Source organism: Centruroides vittatus, unplaced genomic scaffold (assembly GCF_030686945.1).
Source record: "Centruroides vittatus isolate TY-2023 unplaced genomic scaffold, ASM3068694v2 contig_936, whole genome shotgun sequence".
Taxonomy (NCBI): domain Eukaryota; kingdom Metazoa; phylum Arthropoda; class Arachnida; order Scorpiones; family Buthidae; genus Centruroides; species Centruroides vittatus.
This window is the reverse complement of record NW_027122621.1, coordinates 26,723-41,201: the sequence shown is the minus strand read 5'-3', so window position 1 is coordinate 41,201 and position 14,479 is coordinate 26,723. Positions and strand designations below refer to the sequence as shown.

Sequence of the window (14,479 nt, the reverse complement as noted above, 5' to 3'; positions counted from 1 at the left end):
ATAAATTAGTAAAACTTCTTACACATTTAGATAGTAAACTTAACTTTGGTTTGGTTTAACACTTGAGATAGAGATAATTAACTTTAAATGTTTAGTTAGATTATAATTATAATGTAATCTTTAAGTTAAATAATAGCAAAGGCAATTCTACTGATTAATTTATATTAATATATTATAATAATGTAAGGACGGATAATCAGTGGCTAAGTGGCTATCAGTCTTACCAGTTTTCTTATATAGGCTCTACATATTAGTCTGTAGTTATTCATAAGTATATAAAACTATATACTGGAAGTAGAATAAGTTAAATAAATTACACCTTTATCAATCCAGCAAAATTTAATAAAATAATAACATTTTCAATCATTTTTAACGATCTTCCTTGGTTACAAAAAATAAAACATTAAATATAGAACATAAAATGTGTTCAGAATAAATATAAAAATTAACGGAAAATGCCCAAGTGGACAAAATATAGATAAATAAACAAAGTAAATAGCGGGGGAAAAAAAAATATATATATATATATAAGATATAACAACGAAACCAGCATTGTCCGTTAATAACATTAATTAATGTAAAAGGATCTCCACACGGTAAACAATGAGTCTGCATCTCGATGGTTTATACAACCAGTTGTCATGTGCGCCTTGCAGATTTCCAATCTCTTAAGATGTTTGACCGTTTGCATATTCGTCGTCGTTTTTATAATTGCTGCGTGATCCCATTGGACGTTAACATCTTTCTGTCTTGCGTATGATGCCAGCGCAGTGTTGTTAAGGTTCTTACTGATTGTATATTTGTGCTCTTGAGCCTTTGTTTTAAACTGTGCATCATTGCACCCACATAAACAAGCTTGGAATTGAAACGTTGGTCGTGTAAAGGCACCGAATATATATACCTGTTCATATTCTGTTGAATTCCGATCCTCTTTCTTTTTATCGTTTCTTAAAAGTTTGAAAACAGTGGGATTACGTCGGTATACAATACAAAAATTATTACACCTGGCAGTACATCTATGTATCTTGTTTAAAAAAAATGGGATGTAATTAAGCACTATCCTTTTTATATTTATTCCAAACACATTTTATGTTCTATAGTTAATGTTGTATATTTTGTAACTGAGGAAGATCGTTAAAAGCGATTGAATACGTTATTATTTTATTAAATTTTGCTGGATTGATTAAGGTATAGTTTATTTATAAGTAATTTAATTATTAGTGTTAGTAAAGTAGTGAGTAAGTAATTAGTAGCAGTCTAGTAGTTAGCAAAGCGGCAACGCGACAACATAGACTTTTGCGCCATTATTTAGAAAGTTAACTGAGTATTTGCGGATCCGCAGCGCTGGATTCAGCACCTGGTACTGGATCCAGCAAGCCGAAGAATGCGCTGGATCCAGCTGGATTGCTGGATTAAGGATCCAGCAATTGCAATCCCTAATCTGGTTGCTATGGAGGATTGCAGGCACTTATTCTCAGCAAAGCACCGCATGCTATGGGGACCCATTGCATCATCCATAGGGAAGTTCTTGCATCAAATTTGATGAGCTCTCAATTGAATTTGATATTAGAACATGTTGTAGACATAGTAAACTACATAAAAACTAGGCCACTGAAAGCCAGATTTTTCAAAAAGCTATGCATGGACATGGGAGCTGAACACATGTCACTGCTATACTACTGCAGTTCACAATGACTTTCATGTGGCAATGTCTTTTCCCATGAATTCGAGCTACGTCAAAAAATTCACACTTTTTTATAAGAGAAAGGTCATGAAAATTCCGGGTACTTTGCCAAACCCGACATTTTGCTGAAACTAGCATATTTGTGCAATATATTTGACAAGCTGAATGCCTTCAATCTGTCTCTGCAAGGCAATAACATGCATATTTTGAAACTTTTGGAGAAGGTTGCAGCATTTAGGAAAAAGCTGCAGTTGTGGATAAGGAAAATCAATGAGAATGGCAGTCAACATTATTTCCCTGAATTGCACAAATACGTGGCCTGTAATATAAAGTCATTGTTTCATAGACTTGCTGTCCCTTTTCAAGGAACACCTCTCAAAGCTCAGTGACTAGTTTGCAAAATATGCTGAGGAAGACAATGTCAAGAAATTTGCATGGATCCAAGATCCTTTCTGTGCTCAAGCTCCACCAGAATTCATTTTACAGGAAGAAGAGAGTCTAATTGAACTCTCTTGCGACAATAGCCTGAAAACAAAATTTGCTTCTTCCAGTTTAGTGGAGTTTTGGATATCAATCAAAAATGAATATCCAACTCTGAGTTCAAAAGCTGTAAGAATCCTCATTCCCTTTGCAACAATATATTTATGCAAAGCCGGATTTTCAGCTCAAGCTGTAATAAAAAGCAAATATTGCTCAAAAATTGATGTGGAGCGAGAGATGAGAGTGGCAGTGTCAAGCCTTATTCTATATTTTGAAAAAATGTGTGGTGATCATCAAGCTCATCCATTACATTAACTTACTTGTCGTTGAAGGTTTTCACCATTTATTTCATATTTTTTTATATTTTCATATTTTAGTTTGATGGTTCTTATGATTCAATTTTAATAAATGTGAGCTTCACATTGTGAGGTTTATATTAAGAGTTGTTTTCATTTCTGTGCCTGATTTATGTCATTATACACATATTTTGACAAGGGTGCTGGAACAAAATATGTATGCTGCAGACTGATAAAGTTTGGGAACCACTGGGCATAGAGAATGCAAAGCAATCTAAAGATGTGCACTGTGTTTGTATTTGTGTGCAATGGAAGAAGTTGCCAATTCTCAGAAATGTAATACAGTCAGCTTTTTGAGAAAAAGTAATCCAAAGTTTCCTCAGTTAATAATAAAAACAAATAATTGTTATCATCATCATTTAAAATCAAACCAAAATTTTAGATGTTGGTTGAGGAAGTGTTCATTGTAAATAGCATTTTTTAAGATTAGTTTCTATGAAAATTGGCATAGACACCAGGTTTGGTTCTTACAAATCAGGTGTTTGCTATTTAAAATCAGGTGCTGTAAGAAGGATTTGTTGTAATAAGGACTCATATATTCTAAAGATTATACTGATGTAATTAAATCTGATACTATTTATAACTAACTGATATACAAAGTCTCCCAAAATTAAAATTACAATTATTTAAAATGGTAGCAATGTTAATTATTATTTGAGAAGTATGTGATGTACTGTACACCAGTCAATAGAGTAACTATCTGAGTTTCATCTCCCATTTGCATTCAAGTATCTTATTGTCTACTATCTCTAGGAAGGTCCATAAATGAAAATGGTGATAGTGATAGAGAAAGCATTTCATGTTCTGCAATTTGCAAAGTCAGAATAACTTATAATTGTGCAAGATGAGTAATCTACAGTTGTTGGAGGAGTGGCAACAGATATTCTGTGTAGGAAGAATTTGAGTATCAGTTGGATGTGTGACGTAAGGTGCAAACATTTAGAAATTGTAATGAGGAAATGTGAAACTTGGACACTTTTCCAATGTCTGTATGTACAGTACATTACAACATTCTTGGATAATAGTTAACATAATTACAATAATTTAAAATAGTAACATTGTTTTTGGAAGACTCTGTATATAAGTTAGTAAATGAATCTCAGTTAATAATCCTCAATCTCACATTTTTAACAATTCAGTATATCCCAGGGATCTTAATAGGATTGGCTTGAGCCAGGTAGTCCACTTTTTTAATGTTCAAAGCCTCAAATTAGTCCATTAAGGCATAAACAGAATAACACACAACATTGTCCTGTTGATAAGTGTATATTTCCACTGTTGTATTGTTACAATATACAATATATTACATATATTGTGATATTAATACAACTTTATATATATATATATATAACATAAGATAATGATAATGATATATCAGTATATCGTATCAGTATCATAATATATCAGTTATACATATATATATATATATATATATATATATAACTGATATATTATGATACTGATACGATATACTGATATATCATTATCTATAATAATATACATAATACATCATTATCTAGTACCTTAGTTATAGTGAATAAATGTTGGCATTTGATAGTGTGGGGAACGTCACTCTCCACATCTTAACAGTCGTAACGAACCCCAGGTGGTAAGAGTTATTACTTCCTGGAACGGGACCGGACTCACCCTGTGGGACCTTTTGGTCAGCCAGTTGCCTTTTGTTAGCCACATCGTCGAGTCATGTAACTGTTACGCGAGCAGAAAATAAACGTAGTTTTGTTACTGTTCGTCTCATTCGTTTTTAATCGCGCGGAGTGACGAGAAGCAAAATTAATAGCAGTAAAAACACAACATTGGTGACCCGAACCCGGACTAATAACGTAATTCAACTAAGAAAACTACCGAATCCACCCATTGGAACCTTCATCAGGTACGTCGTTCTTCCTTGTTCACGACTTCAATCGTCAGATCATGGCCGAGATTGGAGCAGTAAAAATCCCTCCGTACAACTTTTCCGACCCAGCCTTATGGTTCCACATGTGCGAAAGCACATTTGCTCTAGGATCTCCAAAGCCGATCACGGAAAGTGCCACAAAGTTCAACTACGTAGTGGCTCATTTACCACCGGAAGTCGCATCAACGGTTAGAGACATTATTATTTCTCCGGACCGTACAGACCCGTACGGTCACATAAAGGTGGAACTTATTAAACGATCCGGCGAATCGTCTCAACAAGAGTTACGAAAACTATTGGCCGGAGAACAGCTAGGAGACCGCAAACCTTCCGAACTACTACGTGTTCTAAAGCGTCGGGCGGAAAATTTTCAAATCCCGGACGCAGTTATACTAGAGTTATTCATACAACATCTTCCGACTTCCGTCCAATCTATCCTAGCCGCCATTACCCCACTCGACGTAGACAAAGCAGCGGAAGTAGCGGACCGCGTGGTGGAAGTAACCCCTGCAACGATAGCTTCAGTGTCGCAACCTGAGAAGCCCGATACCTTAACCAACAAAATACTAGTCGAAATAGATAAACTTAACAAGCGAATCGATAAACTAACGCAGGCACGTCGGGATCGCAGCGACCATTTTTCTCGACGCTCCCGCAGTAGTTCAGGACATCGCAACAATTCCACTCACCGCAGTATCAACAACTACTGCTGGTACCACAACCGTTTTGGCGCAAAGGCACAAAAATGTACTCCGCCGTGTAGTTTTCCAACAAACGAGAGCGGCGAAGCGTAGAGGCGACATGCACTTTGCCGGAGCAATCTCGTCGCCTGTTCATCCTAGACAAGAGAACGAACGTAAACTTTCTCGTCGACACAGGTTCCGACGTATCAATATTTCCAGCCTCCTCGTCACAAAAGAAGCGCGCATCTCAAATGACCTTGATGGCAGCAAACACAACTGCAATTCATGTCTACGACCAACGAACACTCACTCTCGATTTTGGGTTAAAGAAAATTTTTCGTTGGAAATTCCTTATTGGCAACGTGTCAACAGCAATAATAGGCGCAGATTTCTTGTATCACTTCCATTTGGTACCGAATCTTAGACGAAAATGTCTCACAGACGTTCAGACAAAGGTAAACTCTCCAGGCAAATTATTAGAAACCTCCATCCACTCTATCAAGATAACGACCAACGACTCCATATATCATAAGATATTGGAAGAATTTCCTGAGATCACCAGACCTCCACGTCCTAACCAACCCGTAAAACACAACGTTGTACATCACATAGAAACTGTTGGTCAGCCCGTAACTGCGAAACCACGTCGCCTAGCACCCGATAGGCTTAAAATCGCTAAGGCCGAATTCGATAAGATGATAGCTCTCGGCCATATGCGAACATCAAAAAGCAATTACGCATCACCACTCCACATGGTCACCAAGAAAAACAGTTCAGATTGGCGACCCGTGGGAGATTATCGTGCTCTAAACGCACAAACCATAAAGGACAGATACAGCGTTCCAAACATCGCAGATTTCACATCGGAACTGCACGGAACACAAATCTTCTCTCACATAGACTTAATCAAGGCCTATCATCAAATACCCATCTACCCACCGCACGTGCACAAAACAGCTATAACGACACCGTTTGGTCTCTTCGAGAGTACCAGGATGCAATTCGGATTGTGCAACGCATCCGCAACATTTCAACGGTTCATCGACGAAGTAACCAGAGGACTCCCCTTTGCATATGCTTTCGTCGATGACATATTAATAGCGTCACGCTCCCAGGAAGAACACATCTCGCATCTTCGCGACTTATTCCAACGCCTCCAAGAATATGGGTTAACCATAAATCCGTCGAAATGCACCTTCGGCGTACCATTAATCGAATTTCTCGGATTCAAGGTCTCGGGAAAGGGTCTGGAACCACTCCCTGATAGAGTCAGAGCCATCCGAGAATTTCCCAAACCTTCGTCTCTCACTCAACTTAGACGATTCTTAGGCGTAATAAATTTCTACAGGAGATGCATCCCTCGAGCGGCGCACACCCTCGCCCCGCTAGTGCAGCTACTAGAAGGAAAAAAGAACGGGAAACGTACGTCACTCACTCGGAAAGCAGAATCACGATCTCTGCAATGGTCAGAAGCGGCAGAACAATCCTTCGTATCAGCTAAGGAAGCACTGTCCAAAGCCACACTTCATCCACCATCCACTACCCGGAGCTAAACTATGCATATGGGTAGATGCGTCAGACGTAGCGGTTGGAGGAGCACTGATGCAATACAACAGGAAATGGGAACCCATCGCCTTTATCTCAGCGAAACTGGCACCAAATCAACGCAACTGGTCAGCTTACGACAGAGAACTATTGGCAATATACACATCAATAAAACGATTTCGCCACATGCTAGAAGGCCGTGAATTCACGATCTACACGGATCAAAAACCGCTCATATATGCCTTCAAACAAAAACCAGATAAATGTTCACCACGACAAATGCGGCATCTCGATTTTATATCCCAATTCTCTACGGATATACGTCATATTCCGGGCACAGCTAACACGATAGCAGACGCGCTCTCCCGCATCGAGATAGATTCGATCACCTCTGCTTCTCCTGTAGACTTCCGAGAGCTAGCCACAACGCAAGCTACAGATTCGGAACTTCATCAATTGTTAAAGGATCCTATGTCGCTCAAATTAGAGCCGAAATCCTTTCCACCTAACGAAATCGACCTATACTGTGACACATCATCCGGAACACCTCGCCCCTTCGTGCCGCATAATCTCCGACGAACCATTTTCGACCATCTACATGGACTTTCTCAACCAGGAGCAACAGCAACCACTAAGCTAATTTCGAGCCGTTATGTTTGGCCGGGCATGCGGAAGGACATCCGTCAGTGGGCACGACATTGCATCCCCTGCCAGAAATCGAAAATTCACCGCCACGCCTGGACACCGATAGGAAAGTTTACACTTCCGGAAGCAAGATTTTCCCATCTTCACATGGATCTGATAGGACCACTTCCGCCAGCTGACGGGAAACACTACTGCCTTACAGTGATCGACCGTTTTACCAGATGGCCAGAGGTCATACCCAATTGCCGACATATCTGCTGAGACGGTATGCCGAGCCTTTTTCTCAGGTTGGATCGCAAGATTCGGATGCCCTACTACGATCACCACCGATCAAGGACGTCAGTTCGAATCGAACCTCTTCCGAGAACTGACCAGACTTCTCGGCACCAATCGCACCCATTCGGCAGCATACCATCCCCGATCAAACGGTTTAATAGAACGATTACATAGACACCCTGAAGGCATCGCTAATGGCACACGAATCCTCCAAATGGACCGACGCCCTTCCGGTAGTCCTCCTGGGAATTCGTTCAGCACTTAAAGCCGATATAGGCGCAACAGTAGCTGAACTGTTATATGGTACCCCGTTAAAATTACCAGCTGACATCATTAGCCCCGACACCCCACGAATTTCTTGCGAATCTTTTGTCAGCCAACTAAAAACCCACATGGCCAATCTGAAACCGTTAGCAACTTCCGCTCATTCCACAGAGAAAATTTTCATTCATCCAGAACTAAAAGAGTGTACACATATTTTCTTAAGATTCGACGCAAACCGACCTCCTCTTCGTCAACCTTACTCAGGCCCATACAAAGTGCTAGAAAAACACGACAAAACACTAGTAATTGACATCCAAGGTCGCAAATCCACCGTCTCAATTGACAGAGTAAAACCAGCGTATATCTTACAGGACGAACCACTTCAGAAATCTAGTATAAAACCCGTCCAATCAAGACCATCACAGACACCATCTTCATCTGCAACAGCGAATAACAAAAAACTGGAAACGACCTCCAAAAAAGATCAAACTGTTACCACGAGATCAGGCCGTCATGTTCATTTTCCTAAAAGACTAGTCACCATAATGTAACGTTAAGCGATTCGTTCGACATCAGTTCTATCGCTCGTCCCTCACTGGGGGATACTCTGTGGGGAACGTCACTCTCCACATCTTAACAGTCGTAACGAACCCCAGGTGGTAAGAGTTATTACTTCCTGGAACGGGACCGGACTCACCCTGTGGGACCTTTTGGTCAGCCAGTTGCCTTTTGTTAGCCACATCGTCGAGTCATGTAACTGTTACGCGAGCAGAAAATAAACGTAGTTTTATTACTGTTCGTCTCATTCGTTTTTAATCGCGCGGAGTGACGAGAAGCAAAATTAATAGCAGTAAAAACACTACAATAGTATTGTCTAAAATTGATCAATAAGCTGACTAAACTTGAAAGATAGCTCTACATTGTTGGGATAATATAATTCAACAAGTAGCAAACACTGGATATTTCCATATCCAGACACACTTGTCAGTCTTGATTGTAATGTCTTTTCCATATTTACTTCTAAAATTTTCATGATTTCCTCTCTAAATCAGTTACTATACATTGTTCAGTCTCTTGTGGAGTATGTATTTTAAAGAAATTTTAGTATTAGCAATTGTGGGCTGCATTTAGTAGACTCAAAACAATTATGGAGCAGTTGAGTTTTTCTATTGAATGCATTTTACAGAAGTGCTACTTTGGAGCATGTTGAGAATACTGATGGTTAGTAGCAGACTTTGACCAGTTATAGCTACTTGAATGGAGAATGGAGCTGATCAAAGATGGTTGCACTCACAGTATATAGTATTTATGAATACAATTACAAGTGAAGTACAATATATATTATTTATGAATAAAAAAGCTTGCATTATAATACATTTATTAATCTACTGACACAGAGCTATATGCAAAATATAGATTCACAGATAAATTTAATTGAATTTACTTTGAATGTTTTTAAGTTTATGGAAATGAGCAGAAGGTAAGGAGCTACTGCAGTGCCATCAACCACTTGTAATTTGTTGTTTAGTGGATTCATTTCAGCTATCACTCCCACACTTCTGCTCAATTAGAATTGTTGAATCTGCTGGATATAGCAATGGACACACATCTGAGTATTCCTATAAAAACTTTGAGAGTTTGCATTTTACATGAAGGAAACTCTACTGGTCAAAATAATTAGGGAAACAAGATTAGGGAATTGTTTATTGTACATTGAAAACCATTTACAATAAACAATTCTGAATGTCAGATGTTGTTGTTACATAAGATACAATAAAATATGAGTAATATGTGAAAATATGCATTTGAGCCAGACTGTTGTTATATTTAAATAAAAATATGACAATGGTCTGGCTCAATTTATTTATTGCTCATGCATTGCTCATGCTGAGTGCAATATGCTGGTCAACAATCTGTACATTGGACAATCAGAACAAGTGATTTTTTTAGGGTATTGTTCTGACTTTAATAGTTTGTGATCTCTGTTAGAGGCAAAAACTGTGCACATCCATGTGGCATGGAATCAATGAGGTTGCCAAAGAGGTATTGTGGAATTCTTTGCTATTTCTCAATGAGGGCAGCCACGTGCTCCCCTAATTGTTTTGACCAGTGTATATAAAAGTATTTCAACTCTAATTTCATATTGATGTTTAAAAGTGCAAGGATAATTTATAGATATTTTTCATTGTTTTTAAGATAAAGGTAAAACTTTAACTTTTTCTGTTCAATCTCAGTGAGTAAATTTTTATATTTTTATTTTCATTATTTAAATGAAATATTTTTTTGATATTTCTGTGAATAACATTTTCAAATACTGTCAATTTTAGTATAATTCTGAAATATTAAAAATAAATTCATACAACATTACTTTTATAATACCTTCATTTATAGCAATTTAATTTATTACACAAAAGTCAAATAATTATATATATTATTAATTAATTTTTATTTTTAAGGGAGGAGTTAATGGAAGAATTCCAATGACTGCTTTTGTCTTTATTGCTCTTCAAGAATGCTCTTCTTGTGAAAGTGAGGTAACTACTCTTTTATGTAATATATTTAAAATTTTAACAATATAGTGAAAACTGCTTAGGCAACCACCAGCATACGACGGGCACCTGTCAAAATGGGCAAAAATTTCTGGCACGGAATAGTTTATACATAGAGTCTTTGTATAAGTTACCCATATTAAATGACCACCTGTGTAACATGACCACAGGCATCGATTTTTGGTCTGAAACAACATACAACAACCATAATAAGCGATCACTTCTGCGAATATATATAGTCTAAGCTATTGTTTGAATCCATCTCAACAATGTTTTCCCTCCTAATATAATGAAATAGTCTAAACTCTTGTTTGAACCCACCTTGGGCACTTCTTCCACCCTTGAAATTAGGTGCAGGTGTTAATGAATTAGTCTAGCAACAAAGGCAATTCATTTCAGTTTGTTCAAAATTGTCCGAAAAACGAAAGAAATGCAAAGTGCTGTCGTTAAAAGATTGAGTTAAAGTTATCAGAGAAAGTGAAAATGGTTTATCACAATTAGTGGCAAAGTTTAACTGTGGGGAAAACAAAATTTATTTTATCGTAGACCTATAATATTTTCCTTAGGGGTGTAAAATATTGTACACGATACAATTAATCAGCTGATCTCATCATTTGATAAAATTTATTTTATTTGTTTTTTTTTGACACTTATATACAGTACATGTGTGATAAATAGTTTCTGTATCAACCTACCTTATTTTCATGATATTTTTAGAAATATGATATCCAAGTAATTTTCACACTCAAAATATTCAAAAAACAATAAACACATTAATGCAAAAATCAGTTTTACAGGTAACCTTCCTTTTTCGATTCTGCCATTGTTATTGGACAATCGTAGAATGTAATGAAATTGTTTTTGAGAAAAAATAATAAAATCGTTTTATTATTAATTAATAATTTTTCTTATTGCACTTAAGAAAATATTAAATATTAAAAAAAATACAGTATTTTTAAAGTTAAAAAAGATTAATGAAAACCAAAACCAAAGTGATGAAGAGATATGACGCGCTTGTATATCGATGAATTAATACACGTAACTGAGGAGCAAACGAAAAGAACCAAGTTGAATTAATTAAGTCAGAAAAAAGAAAGTGTGCATTATAATTGAGAAAATGCATGTATTGTAATAATCTTTAAAATATTGGTATTAAATCTGTCTTATAAAATCACAATGACTCCTGTAAATTGAGTTATCCTATAAGAATAAAGTTTAATACCAATATAGCTCTATCGTTGAAAAATTTCACTTATTTTTGTTCACCTCGAGTTTTGCTTAGTAGAAATGGCTAAAAAGTCCACAAAATACGTAAGGAAATACGGTATTACAGCACCACCTGTATTGGATGACCACCTGTCTAAAAGACCACTTTTTGAAGGAACCATGGGTGGTCAGTCACCATAGGCAGGTTTTACTGTATATGATGTGATCATAAGAAAACCTAACTGTTCCTGCTATTCAGCAATAGCACAAAGTAAAATCTTTTGCTACCAAGGATCATTGACTTTTGACAAGTTGGTCAAGTAATGTTGAGTTTTTTAAACCAGAATGCTTGCTATACACAATTTTATAATATTGTGTTACTGTGATGCCATGCTGTAATTTGAGAATGAACTTGTAAATTAAGCAAGAGACATTACATTTTGTATTAAACTCGGAAAATCTCCACAAATCCCCTTGAAATGTTTTGAGAGGCCTATGGCAATGTAATATTGGGTGAGAACACAATCTCCAAGACCCAAGAAGGCAAGACAAGTCAGAGTGGAAGAAAGAGCATGTTGATTTTTTTTACCATGAGAGGATTGTTTGCTAGGAATTTATTCCTTCTGGTGAAGCACTGAATTCAGATTTTTACTGCAATGCTTTGAGGCAGTTATGTGAGGATATTCATTACAAAAGAACATCCTCAGATAGTTGGTAACACTAGAAAGTGATGCAGTTGAACTTGGCTCCTTTGTCATTACAATATTTCTGCACATACCCTTCAAAATACAAGTTTTTTTAGGAAAATTAACATAACAGTCCTCCCCTCTCCTTATTTGCCAGATTTGGTCCTTTGTGATGTCTTTTTTTCATCAGAATGAAATTGAAGTTTGTCATGTGCTTTACCACGACATGTAAAGGGCGCGTCGAGCGCAGCGCCCGAGGGCGAGACGCCCGATATATAAAACCCTGTAACCGAGGGCAGTGACCTCTTTCTTCGTTAGACCCTGTTCTGTATATATAAGATATATGTAAAATAAATGTGTAATGCACTAAGTATCGTATCTATTCACTTCTCAGGCACTACTATTGTAAGATTCACGGGAATTTTACATCTGGCGACGAGGATGGGATTGGATTGAGAATAAGTCCTGAGGAAACAGAATAAGCACGATCTTCACCGGGACCACATGGAGCGAGATCAATGGCTACCTTCGGCTGTCTGGAAGAGTTCGACCCTACACACCCAAGTGAGTGGATTCCTTATGCTGAGAGGCTCGACGCATATCTAACTGCTAACAATATAGAAGACGAAGAGAGGAAGAAAGCTATTCTGCTGACGGCATGTGGACGAGAAACGTACAACCTATTGAGGTCTCTTTTGTCTCCCAACTTGCCAGCCACGAAATCCTTTCAAGAACTGAAAGACGTCTTGAGGTCACATTTCGCCCCTCAACCCTCACGAATTGTTCGTAGGAATCAATTTTATAGACGTGATCAAAAGGTGGGAGAATCTCTGTCTATCTATATTGCGGAGTTGCGTAGACTCGCAGAATTTTGCGAATTCGGTCCTCACTTAGAGGAAATGTTATGTGATAGATTCGTTTGTGGTCTGTTGGACGAGACGCTCCAACGTCGCCTTTTCGCTCGAAAAAACCTATCGTTTTTAGAGGCACAGGAAGAGGCCTTAGCGGCTGAAGCCGCTGTTCGTTACACAAAAGAAGTTAGGCCTAACACGTGCACTGAAACTGAAGTAGGTCTAATCCGGAACAAAGGGGAACCGGGCATTGAACGCTCGCGAACGCATCAAGAATATAATAGGGTCAATTTTAAGAGCAAGGGACAACCAAGCTACCCCGAGTCAATAAAAGTCTGTAAAGGCTGCGGTGGGAAGCATAATCGCAAAGAATGCCCGTACCGAAAGAGCAAATGTTTCCTTTGTAAAAAATCGGGTCATATTCAGAAGGTATGCCGTTCAGAGAAACGTTCTTTTTCCATTTCGTCTCAAACGGAAAAAGTAGTCAAATCAGGGGTCCACGTGAATCAAGTAGCTGATCCTTTGTTGACCGAAGCTATCACCGCGTTAGTCAAAATTAACGGGAAAAGTAGTCGGTTCCAAGTAGATTCGGGATCTCCGTATACTATCGTGTCAGAAGACACGTTTAACAAGATTTTTGGTAACAATTCCCCAAAGTTATACCCTTTCCGCACCATTTTGCGTGGGTACTCAAAGAAACAAGTTCGAATTGCCGGCCAATGCCAAGTGAAGGTCACATACAACAACTTCACCCGAGAACTTCCACTAATCGTGGCCAGGGGAAACAACATAAGTTTGCTAGGGAGAAACTGGTTCAAAGAGTTAGGGATATGTGTCTCAGGCGTATATCGCATTTCCCGAGATCGAATCCAGGAGTTGATGGAAGAGTTTCCGAGTGTATTCAAAGAGGGGTTAGGAACATATAAGGGCCAACCGATTTCAATTAAATTAGACCCGAACGTAACGCCCATCAGATTAAAGGCAAGGCGCGTACCATTGGGGATTCGTCAAAAGGTTGACGACGAACTTGAGAAATGGGTCAAGCAGGGAATTTTAGAGCCGATAACAGATCCTGAGTGGGCTACACCCATTGTGCCGATTTTGAAGCAAGATGGATCGGTACGCATCTGTGGGGATTATAAAATTACACTTAATAAAGCACTGCGGCCCACCGCTTATCCCATTCCAGCAATCAATCACTTGTTGGCAGATTTGGGACATGCGAAAGTATTTGCCAAACTTGATCTGGCCCAGGCATATCAGCAGCTCGCGGTAGATGATGATACAGCCAGAGCTCAAACGATTATTACACACAAGGGGGCTTTTAAGGTCAATAGAT

At 38.2% G+C, this 14,479-nt stretch overlaps 2 protein-coding genes across 2 annotated transcripts in view; both read left to right on the top strand.

Annotated features, from left to right (window-relative positions):
• LOC136984876 (complement C3-like) overlaps positions 1–14,479 on the top strand; it is a gene marked incomplete at its 3' end in the record, with an annotated part of 129,500 nt that overhangs the window by 97,162 nt on the left and 17,859 nt on the right. The window contains 1 exon segment of the mRNA XM_067282017.1: positions 10,305–10,382. Coding sequence (XP_067138118.1) covers positions 10,305–10,382 — 78 coding nt within the window.
• LOC136984885 (uncharacterized) lies at positions 4,401–5,578 on the top strand. Its single transcript, XM_067282028.1, has one exon. It carries the CDS (start codon positions 4,453–4,455, stop codon positions 5,227–5,229), a length of 777 nt encoding a protein of 258 aa, XP_067138129.1. The 5' UTR covers positions 4,401–4,452; the 3' UTR covers positions 5,230–5,578.